Here is a 19,423-nt window from a genome sequence, read left to right on the forward strand (position 1 = left end):
AATTACTGTTTATTATGTACTTGTTTTAAGGCGGTAAGGAAAGGAGAAAAAAATAATGTATGCTTTACTATGCTTTGAGGAATTATTAACAGGGCTTCACATTTAGCCAAAAGCTTCATGCCTTTCATTTGACTATTGCTGTATATTTTAGAGCATATCCTGATACTAATTTACTCTTAAGTTCTTTATGGCGAGCAGGTCAGGAAATATCATTAGTAGGTGGGCAATCTGGGCCTTAAGTTTAGCACTACTGACTTTTCCCATTCATTTCTCCTTGTTACACAGTATCTCTCAGAAGCTAGAGAAATAGTACTTAGTTATTTCTGTATCAAAGGCTTTGTATTTTCGTACCTTTCTCTTGAGAATCACTGCAACTGAGTTTCCCATTAGAAAACCAACTGTTTAGAAGAAATAATAGAGGAAAAGCATGGGGAAGTTTTATTAGGTATGAAATTTAATTTAGTTAGACTGCAGTTATATTCATACCTGTTTTTAACATCAAAAAGATTGCATTTGGAAAGAATAAGAATTAGACATTTGACATTGTTCTTATGTGTTGCAAAGCTGTTTTGATATTGCAAATTGACATAGATTTAGCTGGAAATAGTAAGTGGTTATGGATTCTGTGGAAAATATCTCATGGTAAATGGCCTAAGTATGAAAAGAAGAGGATGCTCATGTTTAAAGACAATATAAGAGGTGAGAAATGTTTAATTTAGAACAAAGAACTAAAGCAATAAAGTAAAGATAAATGCCTATAATTTGGACATTAGACATTTACAACTTTATGTCTAAGATATAGGAGAAAAAATATAATTTCTATTTTTTCTTTATAGATTTTTGGTTGAGACACTTTTGAAAGCAAAGGTCAGATAAACAGGGGAAAAATAGCAATAGTCTATTGTACATGCTATACCTGTCACTTGGGAAAGGCCTCAGTTCAAAAGTATTTTTTTCCCAAGGCAGTGGTTTTGGGACCTTGCCTAAATAATGTTTTAACAAAGAGCCATAAATCCTTTAGAGACAAGACAAGGAAGAAAGCATCTTCAGCCTCCCAAAAGGCAGGAAAATGTGGGAGGATAAATTTATGGGAAGAGTGAAGTCTGCTCCTAGATGCTCTGGCACTGCTGTCTCTTAGCTGATTAGCAAGCCTTGTAAAGGGGCCTGTCTTTAGACAAGAAAAGGCAGAGAGGAAGGGATGAAGACCTCTTGTATTTGTAAATTGCTGTCCTGCCATGAAGCAGACAGAAGAAGGGACAGAATGGCCCCCTGGTTTTCTTCCTTCTTCAGCTCAATAATCCTCAGTTTTTTGAGAGAGAAGTATTTTGGTTTCCTTCAGAGATAAGGAACTTATGCTTGGCTATGCAGGCAAACATATATGACTTATAATAATGACTACAAGCAAATGCTTGAGGCGCGCGCGCGCGTGCGTGTGTGCGTGTATGTGTGTGTGTGTGTGTGTGTGTATTGAAAGGCTTTTTAAAATCATATGAGTGAACTTGCAGGATTTATTTCCTACCCACTACATGCCAGTTACTGCCATAAAACAGACAAATGCCCCTGCCCTTCTAGAGCTTAGATTCTACTGGGAGGATAAAAATAAGAAAAAGTAGGAGAAATATGTAATATGTTAGATGGTGTTAAGTGTTATGAAGGAGTAAAAAGGGAACAGCCATTCAAAGGAGGTAACACAATTTTAATTAAGGTGTGTAGAGAGGGCCTTACAGGGGTGATAATGCAGTAAAAATCTGAAGAAGATCAGAGAATAAGAGAATCCTGCAGATTTCTGGGGGTAGAGTGCTCCAGGAAAAGAGCAAGTGTGAAGGCCCTGAGGCCGGAGAGATACGTGGGCGGAACAGAAGCTCCATGAGAGCTGTGCTTGCCCTTTATTCATTGCTATATCCCCATGAAGAACAGTGCCTGCACATAGGATCTCAAAAACTATTTTGAATCAGTGAATTGTGTAGATGTTTTTTCCAGGATTCTGCTGTGGCTTTTTGTAGGTCTACATTTTGGCTCCCCAAGGTGTGTCATAACTTCGTGAGCTAAAAGAAATGGAAAGAATAGAGTGGAGGGCATCAAATACTCTGGGCTTCAGGTTACCACCACCCAGCATAGACAGTAGAGGACATCAGCGACCTGAAGAACCCAGAGGCTTCTGGGGAGGATGGGCGGTCACCATCCCTTAGCCTCACTTCTAGGTGGCTCCTCCACTGTAGTTGTTTTAAATGTAATTGTTTTCTGGAAGCAGCTGGAGCTGACTAGAGTCAGTGAGCATAGGGTTTTACCTTCTGTAAGTGAAGCCTGGAACTTGTTTTTTATGTCACCTTTTTTTAGTGGTCACTCACTTCTTCACATCCTTCCTTCTTTTGACTATTTTCTTGTAATACAAATCTAATCACTTCTCAGATGAAAAATCCCATTGCCTACTGAATTGGTTCAGACACTGAGCATTCAGGTCCTCTGCAGCCTGGCCTCTACTCACTGCAGCCACCTGGCTTCCCGTTGCTCTTCGTGCCTTTGGACAGGTGGGCCACCCTCCCCACCTGTGGGCTGAGTGACTGCTGACTCAGCTACCATTTATAACATGAGGCTAATATCACGTATTGCTGTGTCAGGTCTTTTGCTAAAAACAGATGAAATCCTATTGTGAAAGCCTTTTGAAAACAAAAGCACTCTGTAAACATACCTTGTTACCCTAATGACACTTACTCCAACTTGGTTGCAGATTGGGGTTTTAGCAGAGGGAATAGAGAGCAACTTAACAACATAAAGATTTGACCAAGAGGATTAAAAACTAAAATGTTAATAATGCCTATTGGTAACTACCATGCTGGCTCATAATCAGAACTAAATACTTGGCAGTTTTGCGTTATCATATCAGTTGGTGCCAGTTCCTGTGTTAGCCTTTAAGTCTTAGCACATATTTATAACAGTTGTTTAAAAGCCCACTAGTAATCCAAGAGGAAGGATTGGTCCATTCAAAACCGCTTCTTTAAAGAATTGCCCTAACCTGATAATAGATAATCATTGAAGGGAACCATTGTGGGTATTGATTCAAAGAAAGCTGTACTTACAAAGTGTCCACTGTAATTCCATGCTTATACTAAAAGAAAGACAAAATGACTCAATGAATAAGTGCAGAAGCCAGATGTAAGCATTTTGGTTTGGGTTCCTGTTTCTGTGTGCTAGAAGCTTCCAATGTGCAATAATGGGCTGTTCATTTGGAGAATGCAACTCATTTTTCCCCTTGAAATAATGTCAAAATAGACATAGGTTCCAAGCAAGACCTGAAGTCTGCATTGGCCTGTATTTAAGAAAGCATATTCCTAACCACCACAGTATTTCATGAGAAATGTGTCTGAAGGCCACCTTAGCATGATAAAGACACGTGTATTCCTGCCTGACCAACTCCTTCAGCACCATGATAGAGAGTGCCCTTGCTTGGCCCTGCTCTTGGCCGCTGTCTAAAAGTTTCTCAATTCTAAACCTCAATTGGTTTTTTTGACTCCTGGGATAAGGGGTTATGGATTCGAAGAACAGTGAGGGTGGCGAGTTGCAGGCTGCAGGTATGATAACCCACTGAGGTAGTTCAGCAGTTCCCACTGCTAGTCCTCAGATTCACTGTATCCGGACCACACAGGGGAGATTTTAAACATAGAGACTTTTACAAATTTCCAGATCTCTGAGATTCTCATTCTATAGGGATGGGGAGGAGAGCCTAGGAATTTGTAATTTTTAAAAATGTTTCTCATGAAATTGCTGAGTTATCTCCATTTGCTAAATTAGGAAAGTAAGAATTAGAGCTAAGTTAAATGATAAAAATAAAGTCACCCAGCGGTAAATGGCAGAATCAGGCATTCTGAATCTCAGGCCTTCTGAATCTCAGTGCTGTGTGTGGCCTCAGAGGGTAGCATTTGACTTTTTTAGAATTACTAAATTTGTTTCTGAAAGTCCAGGCTTTCAGGGATTGCTCTATATTAGTAGATGACTTTACATTTTATATAGACATATCTTGCTTTTAGACAGACATACCTTGCTTTTCTGCTTTATATCAATTTTTGGAAAATGATTATATGCCGTATATTTGTATTCAGATGAAAAGGGGAACAAACATCTCTTGAAGCCCTGCCTCACAGCATGCTGCGTGGCCTTGCCCATTCCAGCCACTATCTACAAACTTACCCATTAGCCTTCCTATTCTGTTGGCCTGTCTTTCAACTCTTTTCCTTGATCACCCCCTTTCCCTACACTATGAAGAGCTTGAGATACTACAAAGAAGCTTCTGTAAAGGTTTGAAACCTAGGGAACATGAACACCACTGAAATACACTAAATGCAAAAGCCTTGTCATCAGGAAAGGACCATTATTTAAAAAGGGAGATTGGGTAGAGAAGATGCTGGGAGGATCTCATGGGAGGACAGATCATGAGTCAGGCTTCTGAAGCTGGAGCTGCAGGTTCAGCTTGGAATAGAGGGACAAAGAGGAAGCTGGATAAGCTTAGCTTCATGGAGCCATTCTACTTGGAATACTTTAGAAATGTGATATGTAGTTCAGCTCTTTTTTTTTTTTCAGATTATTTCCACAGCTTTTATATTTAGACATATTTATTTTATATAAGCGTGATATATATATATATCTTAACTCTTTCTCTATGTAATTTATTTTGATTTGTGTTTGTTTCTTGCAAATAGTTAACCATCATTTCAATATCAGCACCACTTACTGAATAAGATTTTATCTCTCCACTTGTTCATTCTGCCTCTTCTTTTCTTATAAAAGGCAGTTTGAGGATTTTACTTTATTTGTCTTTCTTATAAGAATTGATTGGTGCTTTATTGATCTCCCTAGCTTCTGGAAAGGTGAAAATTGTGAGAAAAAAAAAAAAATTCCTTTGTTTTACGTATCTAAGAACAGCCATTTACCTTCCCTTTCTTTCTGTCATTTTATCTTGTTGATCAAAACAGGATAGCTATTATTGGACATTTTAATGAGCACCCTAAAAAATGAATTTCTACTGGTTATAATACCATCTTAGGACTTAAAATGAAGCATGTAATTTTCTAACCTTTCCAGCTGCCAGAATGCACTAGAGATGAGTGTTAGGTATTTTCAAAGAATCTGAGTGGTTTGGAGAAATTTTCCCACCAGATGTGTAGCCATGCCTTAATCTATGTGCACCTTACTAACCGTGTGAGGGGGGTGGGGTCCTATGAGTCCTGGAGAATTTGGCCAAAGTTATGGCCCCTCTCTTCCCCACAAACGGTGGTTGCACACATAACGTTTACTACAGTTTCCAAAAGTTTACTGTTTCTTTTGGTGCGAGACAGGAATGACATAAGTCACATCTTAAGATCTTCGGTAGAGGACTATTCACCTGCTTTTCTTCTTAAAAGAGACTGTCATGTGTGTATAATTTTCAGAATGGCCTTAAATCCTATTTGAAGTGGGGTGAATGGATAGGTGGATAGGTGGTAGATGGAAGGAAATTACAATTTCCAAAGCTTGGTTTCTGAATTGATATATTTTTTGATAAGTTATAGTTTTATCTCTGCTGGAACCATCAGTCAGTACTCTTCTTTTTCAGCCGTCAATTGGAGGGGTTATCTCCTTTAGTTTACAGTATTTTGTTATTTTACATCAAAAATATTTTTTATCTTTTCTCTCCTGGCTAGGTATGTATGAGCACAAATTCATAGCTAGTGCAAAGGTAGGAGAAGGAAGCTGTTAAAAGCTTAAACTTTGGAGTCAGATGTCCTGGGTATGAGCGTGTCTCCTTTGCTTTCTAACCACGAGACTTAGAGCAAGTCACTTAACTCTCTGAGTCTCAGGCTCCTCCTTAGTAACATGGAGATGGTAATAATACTCATCTTAGAGATGTTCTGAGGATTGGAGATAATTTTAGTGTTAGTAAAGCACTTAGAAGAGTGTGTGGCACATAGTAAGCCCTATGAATGCTTGACACTATCTCACCTGTGATAGTTCAGTCATGAACAATGGCGATTGTCACTAATAATGAGGTAAAAACATTGCCAGAGTAAATCTTGATGTCACTTTGACTTATTCCTGATATTTTAGGTTGGTACAAAAGTAATTGCAGTTTTTGCTATTAAAAGTAATGGCAAAGCTACAATTACTTTTGCACCAACTTAATACTTTGTTAATAATTCCTCAGATATTTAAAAATAACATATCTAAAATTGTCTGTTTGCTAGGCATTATGCCAAGTGCTTTACGTGAACTTTATTTAAAGCTCTCACAAAAACCCTAAGAAGGTAGGCAATATTTTCATCCCATCTTACAGAATAGGAAAGTAACTAACCTAGAGATATGATAGATAACTTTCTAGGGCGCACAGCCAGTAATGTGGTCCTGGGGCACACGCAGGTGTGTCTGAGTCCAGATGGCTTCTCAGAACCTTATACTGTCTTGCATGGGAACAAGAAGGGAGAGGGAGCACTGAAAATGTGAGGGAATACACTGTCTATTTTTCTTGTGTCCTCAGTGATAATAGGACACCTACAGGAGGATATCCCAACCATTGGCAGGAGAAGACTAAGGGCTAATCCAGGATCACTGGTGGTCATTGCTATTTGAGTATAAGAGAGAATGCTTTGTGATAGATTTTCTTGTATATTTACATATTTTAATACAAACTCATATACCACCTCAACTATTTCAAAGGTTGTTGTGAGATAAAATGAGTTAATTGATGAAAAGCATTCTGCACAGGATATGGCACACAACAAGTGCTCAACAGGTATTAGCAATGACTGATATTGTCACTGCGGTTGACCCTCAGTCTTCAGAGGGACTCTTCACAGGTCCAGCTTAGCTTGCTGAATTTATAGAGGTTTACTCAAAGTCACATAAATGGTTCATGGTAGAAAAAATCGTTGGTCTGATTCAGCTTTCTCTAGGCCCAGCTTTATCTGATGGCTTCATTCTGCAAACCAAATCATCTTTCCCCATACTCCACCAAGTTGCTGGAAGAGCCTCAGAGGCCCAGCTTAGTCTATGAGCTGAATGTTGGTTTTATCCCCTGAATTAAGTTTGCAGTGGATTTTCTCTGTGCAACTTTTGAATATGCCAGCCTTACTTCAGTAATTCAGCCTCGAAAGTGATCTAATCTGTTTTACAAAGACAGTTACCTACCACAGTGCTTGGCACGATTTCAAAAATTGTAAATTTTCTTCGCCACATCCTCCCATTTTCTGGGGTTCAGATATTACTAATGCATTAATGAATGTAAAAGCAGTTCTTCCAAAATCTGTTTACTCTCCTAGAGCATGCAGTGTGGCTGCTTGAAGGTATCTGTTTTCCTGCATGCATATTCAAGTTAAATTCACAGTTTCCCTACTTTGAAAAACAGTTTTCTTGGAAATAAAATGTCTAGACAGACTTTGAAACTGAAAAACTGCTGCTTTGCCTCAGGTATTTTTGCTTGAAAACTGATACTTTCATGAATATTTGATTTTTTAAAAACTTGGACAAGATGATTGCTATTTCAGTTCGTTTTTACAAAAGTGATGTAATTTTAGTTTTGAGAGAAAGTATAACTTTTTCTATCAGTGAAAGTTAATTTTTGTGACTTTTATCTCTATTTTTGTATTGTCAGCTTGTAGAATTCAAATGTAGAATTCCAAAGGTGTTTCCCTCCACACGTTTTTTGTCCCCTTCTGTTGCTATAAAGGCCTTAGGAATTCATTATTCCAAGAGCAAATGTGTTGCAGGAATTTTAGCAATGCCTGCTATCAAGTGATATGTAAGGATGGACCCATGAGTTAAAATGGCCAAATGTTTTAGGTTAATAGTGATATGTGCTTTTAAAAGAGCTTAATGAAGAGGGTTTCTAATCTGTTAATCTGAATCCAGACTTTGTTATGATTTTGATATACAACTCTAGACATATAATTTAGGAGTTCCCTGAGTCTTTAGCTACAAAGTTGTAATGTCAATAAAGGAAATTTATGCTAAGGGCTTCCTGTGTGCCAGACACTTGGCCAGATCTTTGTTAAGCTATTTCATTTCATCTTCATTTTATGGAAAAGGAAAACCTGGTTTTGCTGAAACCCACGGCTAGTAAATTGCAGAGCAAAGATCCAGATATCCAGCTGTCTGACTCCCAACTCAGGCTCTGAACCACTCTTACTACACAGCTCCTGCACTAGCGCATTCTGCCCTACAAGGCAGTGTGAAGCTACTTACATAGTATTTTCAACAGGTTAATCCACACAGTGACTCCATGAAGGAAATAATACAAGCATTACCTCCATTTTACAGGCAAGAAAATAGATATTTAGGAAGAAGAAATTACTATCCTAAGGTTTCACAGTTGGCACATGATAGAGTCCTCTTTGTTATTCTTTTGGAGATCTAATGATACCATAAATGAAGGGTTTTCCTATGTGTTATTTTTATACTACATGGGGAGGGTGTTTTAAATGTGTTGAAATGCATTAGAAATTTTTATCATATGATTTAAAATTGCTGTGTGTATCATGTGGTCTTGTGATGACTCAGAATTCCTTAGATGACTTTTCTCTTCCTTCAAACAAAATCTTAGCAGTACCACTACAAAATATCAGTGTGAAACATCATAACATAGGTTATTCCAGCTGAGACTCTGAGGTGAGGACAGCTTTAAACTGTTCAGGCACATTAAAATCAAATCAGTGGTGGAGATTCTGGCAGCTATTCAGGAAAGATGTCTCTTTAGTACATTAAAAAATCTTATCCCCTAGTGAGGATGATCAGGAGTTTGGGCATATTCCTGTCTGTGGCCAGAGAACAGGGGAAAGAATCAGTTTTATCACAGTGTCAGTGCTGAGCAGCACATGACTCTTTTTTCAAAAACTGTATGTTTCTTAATTTTTCCAGGGATTTTTAATTCATTTATCTTATAAACACCTTCCAACTTTAGGAAACATAAAATTTATTAAGATAATTGTATTTTAAAATATTCAGAGACCTAAACCATTCATGACATTGATACTTAAATGGATATGAGAAATTTTATTGCAAGAAAAGGTATACTGACCCTCTTAGCTGACTTGTCATGTTTAGTATTTTTATTTTTGTTTGCCTATCAACAATAGCTTCTGCAGTATCGATTTAAATGATACATCAAGCTGGTAAATGTGAGCTGGCCTATCAAGTGAAAGCATAACTAAATTTAGATAGCTCTAATATAAAAATAATAAATCAGTACATCAAAGATTAAGAATGCAGTTAGCAAAAATTAATGTTCAATAAAGAAGGATGTGTGACTTTTAAGTTAGATGGTATATCATTCAATGACCAGATAAGGACTAAGTTTAGGTGCAGTTTATTCAACTGATTTGTGTGTTTGAAAAATAAGATGAAAACACAATGCTTTATTTGAAGAAACTTTAATAAAACAATATATAGTGTGTGGACCTAAGGAAATCTAAGTCCTCGGGGATTATAGGGGAAACCAAGGCATGAGGTTACCTAACAAGTAACCTTAGAACATAATCTCACCTGGCTCAGTACAAGTAGGAGAGGATGGTAGCAGGTGAATAAGCAGTGAGCATGGACCTGAGGAGAAATGAATTTGCCTAACTTTCTTGCTAAATAAATGTGCTTTTGGATGCTGACATCAAGAGAGTGGTGTGTGGAGTACCGTAAATATTCGCTTTATTGTCTGCGCGGTGTGACTGCATTCTGCTCATTTGCAGGTGGGCAATGGGCATTCCAATGAGGCAGCCTTGATCCTGCACAGAAAAGGGTTTGATTGTCGGTTCTCTAGCAAAGGCACAGGGCTGTTTTGTTCTACTACTCAGGGAAAGGTAAGTTGAAAAGGTTATTTTTGCTTACTGTTAGTGTGCTTTGAAATCCTCTTTCTGCAAAGGATCTTGACAATAAGATCATGTTTCATTGCCTCTTTACTATCTGTTTCGTCGGTCTGCAAATTAGTTTGAATCTCCCCATCTGAAAAATGCACTTTCTCAAAACTTCAGCCTCCTTTCCTTGTCAACATCAAAAGGCATAGCTGGAATTTATGCACATTTGAAGGCAATGCTCTTGTTATTTCCTAGGCCTTCTATTTCCAGCCTACAAAGTGCCTTGCTCTCAGTCCCCCAGTTTTCTCCTCCCCTGAACCACACATGCTCACATATCATCTAGTTCAGCATTGGTAAACCTAAGTCCTACCGAGGCCAAGGCAAGTTTATAATAACTGAAGCTTATAGAGGTAGCCATAAAGAAGCAAATGGGAAAATTCAGACTGTAGGCTAGTGGAATAATCCACCCACAGCCCAGGAGGCAGCTGTACGTAGCGCCAATCAGTTGTTTTCTCTTGGGAAATAAATGTAGGTCTTGGTCTTCTGATTAATGCAGATTTGCATATGAGTCAACACTGTGCAGGCCAAACAGATCCTCAGTCTGAACACAGCTTGCTGGCTGCCTATTGTTTATTTCTCTTCAAGTTGGTCTTTCTGGCAGTTCCATCAAGCCTGTCCTTGAAAGGAAACAAACCTCCGGTCTCCTGCCTCTGTCACTGAAACGGCCATGACTCAGAGAAGGCAGCTGGGCTGATTTAGGCACACAGGCAGGTCTGCCTCACCAGGCAGCTCAGCTGACCCAGCTTTCCTCCAAAACCTCATAAATAATGCTGTAGACCAGACTCAAGTGATTCAGTTCCAACCCTACAAATTAGCATGTGTGTGGGGTCCAAAAAGATAAGAAAAATGTGGTAGGAGCCCTGGACCTACTTAGATAGATTAGCTTCTACATTTCTTTTACCCTACCCTGCTTGGAGTTGGTGCCAAGAAAGCACTGATATTTTTATTACTTTTTAATTATACTGTATTTGCACTCTATTGTATTGTTGATGATCTAAGTATACTTGGTTCTGAGCATTCTGACATTAAGGCCTTGAGTCATAAGGGGGTTATACGATCCAGAGAGACAGATAACATGGCAGCAGTGAGGGAAATACTTTCCAAATGACCTGTCCACCTCTATAGACTGAGACTCAATGACATAATGATCCTTCCTTGTAGTGAGCCTGTGTGCTCTCTCTTAACTCTTTCGGAACAGGAAAAAGTGGTTGAGGACTACCATTGTTAGGGATAAGTATTGACTAAAAGAGAATGAGGATATTTTTAAAGCTTCTTGGCCATTGGATGTCCTTTCTTTTATTGAAGAAGCCCCTGTGCATGATAAAATTCTCAAGCAATACAAAAAGGAGTGCAGAATATGTTGCTCATGACCATTACTGGTTTCCTGTTTCCTTCCAAGGATAGTCTGTATGTTCAAGCATGTATATATGTATATTTAATTCACCCTTTTTTCTGTAAAAAAGAACTTATATATATATATATTTAATAACTTATATATGTATATTTAATCTACCCTTTTTTCCTCAAAAGAGAACTTCAACGTACTGTTTTATTCCTTCTCATACTAATTTTCACAGAATATATAGTTGTGCTGTTAATCTTCAAAGTTGATCTAAATATGCAAATTTTATCATTTGCTTTTCAGATATTGGTACAGAAACTTTTTAACAAGTTTATTGTCGAAAGTCTCACACCTTCGTCATTATCCTTAATGCATTCACCTCCCGGCACTCAGAATATAAGTGAGATCAATTTGAGTCCAATGGAAATCAGCACATTCCGAATCCAGTTGAGGTGAACCTGACTTTCACATTTGGATTGGGAATCATTGGCTTTTATACCTTTCTTGGTTTGACGTGCAATAAAGAAGCACATTATTTTAGCTTCTGGCTACTGTGAGAACATGAATTCTGTGATTCTGTGAGTTTTTTCTTTTTTCTTTTACCAGTACATTAAGAAAAAGAAAAGAAAAGCCATGCTATCAATCAAGTTTCTTTTTTTTTAAACTTCCTCCCGTGAACTACCACTATCAGTATGAATTGATGCAACAAATGAAGAAATATTTAAAGACAGCCTCTCAACAGATGGTATCTCAGGTTATATGCTAACTAATTATGTCTATGTTGGGGGTTGCGAAGAGATTCTTACAAGTATTTGTGTGCTGATTCTTCATTAGTTTTACAAAAACACCTATTTGGCTGAAATGGAATAAAATGTTTGTGGGTAAAAGCTAATGGCCAAAATGGTTGCAATCATTCATACTAGTTAGAAAAATTATGTGTTGAAATAAGTGGAAAAGTGCAATCCATCTACCCTTATGATTAACATAGATGATTTTTATACCTTTTTCTGGTGTACCTCTTGACCTTCTCCTTCCCTTCCTACCCGTTCTAAGTATTTCCAGAAATACCTGATTTTGAATCATTCAACAGTAGAAAAAGAGGCATATTTTCATTACTTGACAGTGTGGGATGGGTGCAATTTATTCCATCTTCACTAAAATAGAAGCAATTCCATAGGTACCATAAACCTATTTTAGGTACCACAAGGTGTCTTTTTACACAGCTCATTTGAATACAGGTGTTCTGAGAAGGGGTTTCTATTTTAAAATTACCATATCAAAATGTGCCTTATTTTTTTATAAGTCTTGTTAAATCAGTTTCCATATTACTGTTTGGGGAAGGGGGAATGTTGCGGGGTCGGGGAGAGGGTGGGTACTTTCTATGACACATAAATTATGTAAATTTTGCCTGACAATGCTGGCCACATTCTGATCTGTTTCATTAAATTTGTGGTGATGTTACTCTAAACATTTTGACTATTTGAATGTACTGAGATGTCAGAAAACAAAACAAGGAAGGAAAATATTGTTAATTAAAATATGCTGCTGCCAAGGAAACTGCAACTTGAAGCAAGAATTTTGTAAAATGCAAAATCCAGCTACTGTTTCCATTTCACAGTAGTTAACTATATTAAAAAGAGAATGCTTTAAAATTGATCTTGTTTTGAAACCCACTTTTATGTAGCTCATCATGGTTTATCTTACTAAGGAATATGTTTGTTCATTCAATTCTCAGCTTTTGTATGTGCTAACCTTAAAGTGAAGTTCTGAGCCCGTGTGCCATTACAGTGCTTTTAATAAAATTTATTTGGGATTATTATTTCCTTAACATTATAATAATAGCGACATTTAGACTATTCAATTTTAGCATAGAAAGGAGTCTTTGAGTATGTACAGTTTTGAAAATTCCCTTTGAGATAATCAATTTCGTATTCTGTGGCTTTCAACCTCCATTTACCTGTTGTCATTCCAATATCTTTATAGAGAAATAAAAACCCAATTTTTCTTTCACCATTTAGTTTATCATCTGGATTTTCACTCAAGATGCAGCTCCTAAGATTATTGTTATGTTAAATTCATAAACTCCTTCACCTTTAATAATTAAGGAAACAATACCAGTGTTGATAAAGATATTACAAGGGGTAATTTCATGCAATAAACATGTACTGTAAGTTTTCTTCCTCATTTTTTGGAAAAAAAACTGAAAAAAGAAAAAGGACTTCCTTTTTGTGGACATCTACAGATGTTAGGGTTGCCAGAAGCAAATCCCAGGAATGAGATCAGTATTTTCATTGCATCTTAAATGTATAACCTTCCTGGTGGGAGTTCAGTGTGTTCTGTGGTTAAGTGGTTGTGCTTAATCATTCTGGAAATTCTGATCAGATGAAATAAAAAAAAATCTTGTTGCAATAACAGTGGTTTTTGCCACTTCTGGTTGTTTGAGATAGATCTGTCCCATGTCAGTCTGGGGTTTTATTCAGCTTGTGTTGCTACCAGCAGTTCACAGGTAAAGCAGAAATTCTCTTTAAACAGCAAGTTTCTTCTTTTTAAGGTTACTTTTAGAATAAATCATCAGGGAAATAGAGAAGATGATTTTGCTTTGGGTTGTGGTCAAAAACTGATTAAATAATTTAATGTCTGTGGCACACACTAAAAACCATACACTTCAGTTGTGATCTCAGTGGCATATTTATTTGGTTAGGTTTTGTTACATTTATTATTACAGATGTTTAGTTGACCAAGTAGTTCAGTGTTTTCTTTCCTTTTTTTGGAAATTTTAGTTTGAGTTTGTGACTGCAGTGTTCAAGAACTCAGCATCCTTGTTTTCTACAAATACTGATTAAAATAAAATGCTGTAAAATGTGTTGTAAAACATTATCATGATCTTCCCATGCCTTTGTTGTACTTGTGCAGAAGTGTTTTTATATTCCTTTGTCTGGAAGAAAATGTTTGCTTTCGTTTTGATCATTTTGTTCACCTTGGAATCAACAGGTTTTGATATTTTCTCTTGGAAGATTTTATATCTTTTTGGGAATATGTAATATAAGATCTCTAATAAAAGATAATCTTATCATGTACATGGTCCTCTAGAGTAGTTCTTAATCCTATTTTGTAAACGTATTAAAACGTAATGAAGGGGTAGGGGGAGTAGTGAGGGTCTGTTCTTTGTTCCTTCATGATAGATTGCTTTTTTTTTTTTTTCTGGACACAGAGTCTCGCTCTGTCACCCAGGCTGGAGTGCGGTGATGCAATCTCAGCTCACTGCAAGCTCCACCTCCTGGGTTCAAGCGATTCTCTGCCTCAGCCTCCCAAGTGGCTGGGATTACAGGCACCCACCACCACTCCTGGCTAAATTTTGTATTTTTAGTAGAGACAGGGTTTCACCATCTTGGCCAGGCTGCTCTTGAACTCCTGACCTCATGATCCACCCACCTCAGCCTCCCAAAGTGCTGGGATTACAGGCATGAGCCACCATGCCTGGCCTGGATTGCTCTTTCTTTAGTTCAGTTGTAGTTAGAAAATGTAGTTGTAGAGTGAAGATTGTAGATGGGTGGTGGTGAGTGTTACATCTGGGTTTGGAGGCACCTTTCAGCTTGAAGTCTAGGGACCTTCCTAGCACCTGTGCCCCACGGGGCCTTCTGAGCCCATTAGGAGGTAGGCAGATTGTGGTCAGATTCCATATATAAGCAGGACAAAGTTTTGGAGGGGAGTAAGCTCAGACATGAAGCTAAGAAGGTCCATGTGAATTGATCTATAAGGGAGGGTGGGTTGAAAGAGTCGGATCTGGAGGCACCCTCCAGCCTGCTGGCCCAGACTACTACACAGCTTCAGTGACTTTAGGGGAGTCCCCTCAAAGCTGAGAGGCAGGCACAGGTGGAGAATAAATATTCAGGGAGGTACACATGGGTTAGCCAGGTAAAAAGTACATGTTAACTAGGAAATCTGCACTTGGTTTGGGTAACTTACGCAGTAAAGAAATAATCCACTCAAGGCCAGGTGTGGTGCCTCACGCTTGTAATCCCAGGACTTTGGGAGGCTGAGGCATGCAGATCACTTGAGGCCAGGAGTTTGAGACCAGCCTGGCCAACATCGTGAAACCTCATCTCTACTAAACATACAAAAATTAGCTGGGCATGGTGGCGGGCACCTGTAATCCCAGCTACTTTGGAGGCTGAGGCAGGAGAATTGCTTGAACCCAGGACACGGAGGTTGCAGTGAGCTGAGACTGTGCCACTGCACTTCAGCCTGGGCAATAAGAGTGAAAATCTGTCTCAAAAAATAATAATCCAGTTATGCACACACAGGAGTGTAACAATCTGTAGAAGTTAGTAAAAATAGATGTCATTGAGAAATAGTGAGACTTGTCTTTGGCCCCATAAAATTAGATCATTAACATGTTAAAATAATTTGAATTATTTTATGTTCACAATGCCTTTTACAAACCTTCGAATCAGACTAACAAAGGGCAGTTATGATGTTGAAAAGTTGGATCACAGGGGAGTTGAAAGAATTAGCAAGTGCTCTGTTACTACCACATATCAAAGCAGAAAACTACCACATATCAAAGCAGAAAGAGAGGTTGTAAAGGGCGAGATTTCTCCAGTACACACTAGATGAAGCAAAAATAGGAAATTGTAACTATCCAGTAACTAATGTTCAAGGTAGGTAGCACTCCAAATACAGCTATTGCCAGGTATGAGATGCCATCTAAGCTCTGTCTGGATCTCTTGGTTTTTCTTTCCCCTGAGTTGTCCTCATTCTTGGGCAAGCTCTGCTCATTGAATGGCAAAATGGCTGCCAGCAGATCCAGACTGGCATCCAGACAGCTCAGAGACCTCAGTGGAAAGGGCACTTTTATCTACATTTTTGTCTAATTTTTTCAGCAAATGTCCTGAGATTAATGTCACTGGCTCTTTGGCTCATGTGCTAATGATTATGGCTAGGAGTATAGACTTAGGTTCAACTGAATCACATGGAGAAATGGGTGAGGAGTAGTGCCCCATCCCCAACCCAAAGAAAATGGAGTTCTACAACCAGAGAAACAGGAGTTGGATGCTCAGATACTTTGGATACTAGGCAGGCAAAATACAGTAGAAATACATTGCAGAGGAAAACCAAATGGAGATTGTGGATTTAAAGGAAGCTGAAAGCAACACCCAGTTTGAGTTTCAGGAAAGGTCCCATAGAAGAAGTGGACTTGAGATAATTAATTCTTAGAAGATGGATTTGATTTTAGCAGGTAGAGACAATATGTGTCCCCTGTTAAAAAAAAAAAAGGTGGGGCAGCAGGGGGAAGACATGATAACAGCAAACCCTAAAAAACTAGAAGTAGTATCTTCTGTCTGAAGCAGTGCTGTCCTATAAAGCTTTCTTTGATCATGGAAATGTTGTTTATACTTGCTCTGTCCAGCGTGGTAGCTACTAGCCTCTTTTTTAGCTCTTAAATATTTGAAATCTGATTAGTGCAACTAAGGAACTAAGTATCTTAATTAAATGTAAATAGCAACACGTAGCTACTGTGTCTGGAATGCATAGTTAACGTATAATACCTGAGTAGAAAGTACAACTGAAAATACAAGTTAAGGCCACATTTTGCTAGAATCCTGCTACTCAAAGTGTGGTCCTCCTCCCAGAAGCATTGACATTGCCTGAAACATGTTAGAAATGAAGACTCACAAGTCCCACCCCGGATCTACTGAATTGGAATCTGCATTTTAACAAGATTCCCCCAGGAATTCATGTGCTCGTTAAAGCTGCCCTAGCACATTTTTCAAGAAGTTAGGTCTCTGTCTTGTCAAACTTTTCTAAATAACTCTTTAAGTCCCACCCTTACAATCTCTACTGCCTGAAAACATCCCATAAAATCTGTGCACTTGTCCTAAAACCAACCAATTACAAGCTATTTCCGGCCCTGCCCACTTCTAAAAAGTGACATTCAAAAGTCTTCCTTGTTAAAAATCTTCTGTTTATCTTAGAAAAATATAGACGCATATTAACTTGGATTAACATAGAAACTTTTGCCATGGCCTAAAAGCCCTACCTGGCCTGGTCCCTGCCCTTTCACGTATGTGAGCTTTATTGTGTGTGTTGCATAAAAATTTATTTCCTGACTCAAGCCAGTCTTGCCTTCTACCACTCTCCCTCTTACTGACAGTTGTCTAGGATTTTCTGGGTCTCTAGCTCGCCAAGATCATTCCTCTTAAGGGCCTTGCACTTCCCTCTGCATCAAAGGCTCTGCTCTCAGACCTCCCTATGGCAGGCCTCCTCCTATCCTTCTCATCTTAGTTCAGTTGTCATCTTCTTAAGGCCCTCTTCTCTTGACCAGCCACGTTATCAGAGTCCTACCTCCACTCCTTCACTGAGTTATCTCCTTTTTCTTACAGCAGAGCCAAACCTGAAATTTTGTTGGTTTGACTTCCCCATTAGAATGTAAGCTCCTCTGAGGGCAAGAACTGCAGCTGTCTTGCATTGTATCCCCACGCTTGGAACAGCAGGGGTTCCATAAATATTTGTTCAATAAATGAATAATGATTACCACCTGTAAATGTAGAGAAACAAGAATTATAATTTCAGAATAAAAGGCTGCAAAATCCATTACGTCTAAATATTTGTTTGTTCATGTTATTTCCCTACTCAAAACTCTCAGGGAATTCCCAAGCCCAGTAAAGAATGTATAAATTTTCAAGCTCTATTCCTAATCCCCTCAAAGGATATGACCTTATGGAATACACTGAAAGTTATTATTAATCAAAAGCTGCCCCTTCACCTTCTTCTTCCTAACAAAACTCTGATTTTACTCAAGTATGAGGTAGCCATGGGTCTCAGAGGGTGAATCGTGGCTGGTCTAAATCGATCATGATAATTTCCTTCTCCAGGCTGGATTATTGATTTAGGAATTGACATCTGATACAATTCTGGCCAATCCAATGACCTATCATGGAAATTAGTTGGGAGCTTCTGGGACAAGCCTCTTTCCTCCCTCTTAAAAAGGGGAGAGCATCTTACTCTCCCATGACCAGGTTCAAAGACAGCATTGGGTAAGTGTTGATGCTGGAGCTGCTGCAGCCATTTTGTAACCCTTCAGGGAAAGCCTGAGGACAGAAGTCAACTGGATAAGTAGAGCCTTGGTCCCTGATGATGCCGAGCTGGTGAATGAACCAATTCCAATTTTCTCATTATATGAAGTAATAACTCACGTGAGTATTTGGAGTTTAGTGTTACATGACAAAGAGCTAAAAGCATTTAAACCAATGCTCTTGGGTGTCACCACTGCCCCAGCACCACGCTCTTACTTATGTAGATGCTTTGCTGAATGGGTACATGTGGACTTGAGTGACTAAGTCCACTCAAGTGGACTTGATTGCAGAGTAAGTCCCTCGGAACATGGCCTCTTACTTTGTCTCTCGTCCCCTCACCTCTCACACATTTTGCTCAAAAATTTTAATAAACTGCACTTTATTACACTGCAGTATCTTTTTTCGAACATAAGGTGTGTAGACGGGTTTTTAAAAATGCGAAGTGAATTAAGCATGTGGGTACTAGGGAAATGCCTGAAGATTTTAGAGTTCCTTTAGCATATACTCAAAGAGTGTTTTAATTTAGATGTGGAATTGGGGCTGGCTCCTGTGTGGCAAGATGACCCTTCCAAATGTGAACCAAAAACTGGAGGTAGAGGGGAAGAATAAGTAAAAGGGGCTGGGGTGGGAGCAATGAGTCAGTGGCAGCTAGTTTCTTTGAAGTATGTCAAGTAACTCCTTCAAGTACTTTGAGACTTTTTCAAACATCGTTGAGAAGCTGTCTGTGAATTTCTAAATCTACAAAGGAGGGAAATTGTAACACTGCTATTTAAAAAGGCCTTTTATTTTTTTTTTTCAAATTTATTGTTTAGATTGACATTGTAAAAGGGCCTATTTTACGGGCTTTACATGTAGATTTGAGTTCTTGGCTCCTAGATTTTTTAATTCACAGTTTAGCCTTAGGACTCATTTTCTGGTCTCAGAGCTAAATGACAATGCTAGCAAGCAAGATGTACCTATAGGGTCCAGATGTGTGAAACACCAGTAAAATAAAATAGAACCCTCACTGGTTGGCTTTCAAAGCTTGATCTGAAGTTGGCGGTAGGTCTTTGTTTGGTCTAAACTCCCTCCTGGAACTGGAGACTCAGAGCCTTTGTGTTTCTTGGGATGGATTTTTCAGCCATATGCAGGACTGAAAT

The 19,423-nt window shown here is 38.6% G+C and overlaps 1 protein-coding gene across 4 annotated transcripts in view; it reads left to right on the forward strand.

The window, feature by feature from the left end:
• MAN2A1 (mannosidase alpha class 2A member 1) overlaps nt 1–14,285 on the forward strand; it is a 177,381-nt gene extending 163,096 nt beyond the window's left edge. For all 4 annotated transcript variants that reach the window (XM_055298143.2, XM_063612895.1, XM_063612896.1 and 1 more), the window contains 2 exons: nt 9,702–9,812; nt 11,512–14,285. In XM_055298143.2, the coding sequence (XP_055154118.1) occupies nt 9,702–9,812; nt 11,512–11,664 (264 nt within the window). In that variant the 3' untranslated portion in view covers nt 11,665–14,285. The remainder of the gene's footprint in view (nt 1–9,701; nt 9,813–11,511) is intronic.
• The last annotated feature ends 5,138 nt before the right edge of the window (nt 14,286–19,423 follow it).

This window comes from Symphalangus syndactylus, chromosome 11 (genome assembly GCF_028878055.3).
Source record: "Symphalangus syndactylus isolate Jambi chromosome 11, NHGRI_mSymSyn1-v2.1_pri, whole genome shotgun sequence".
NCBI classification, from domain to species: domain Eukaryota; kingdom Metazoa; phylum Chordata; class Mammalia; order Primates; family Hylobatidae; genus Symphalangus; species Symphalangus syndactylus.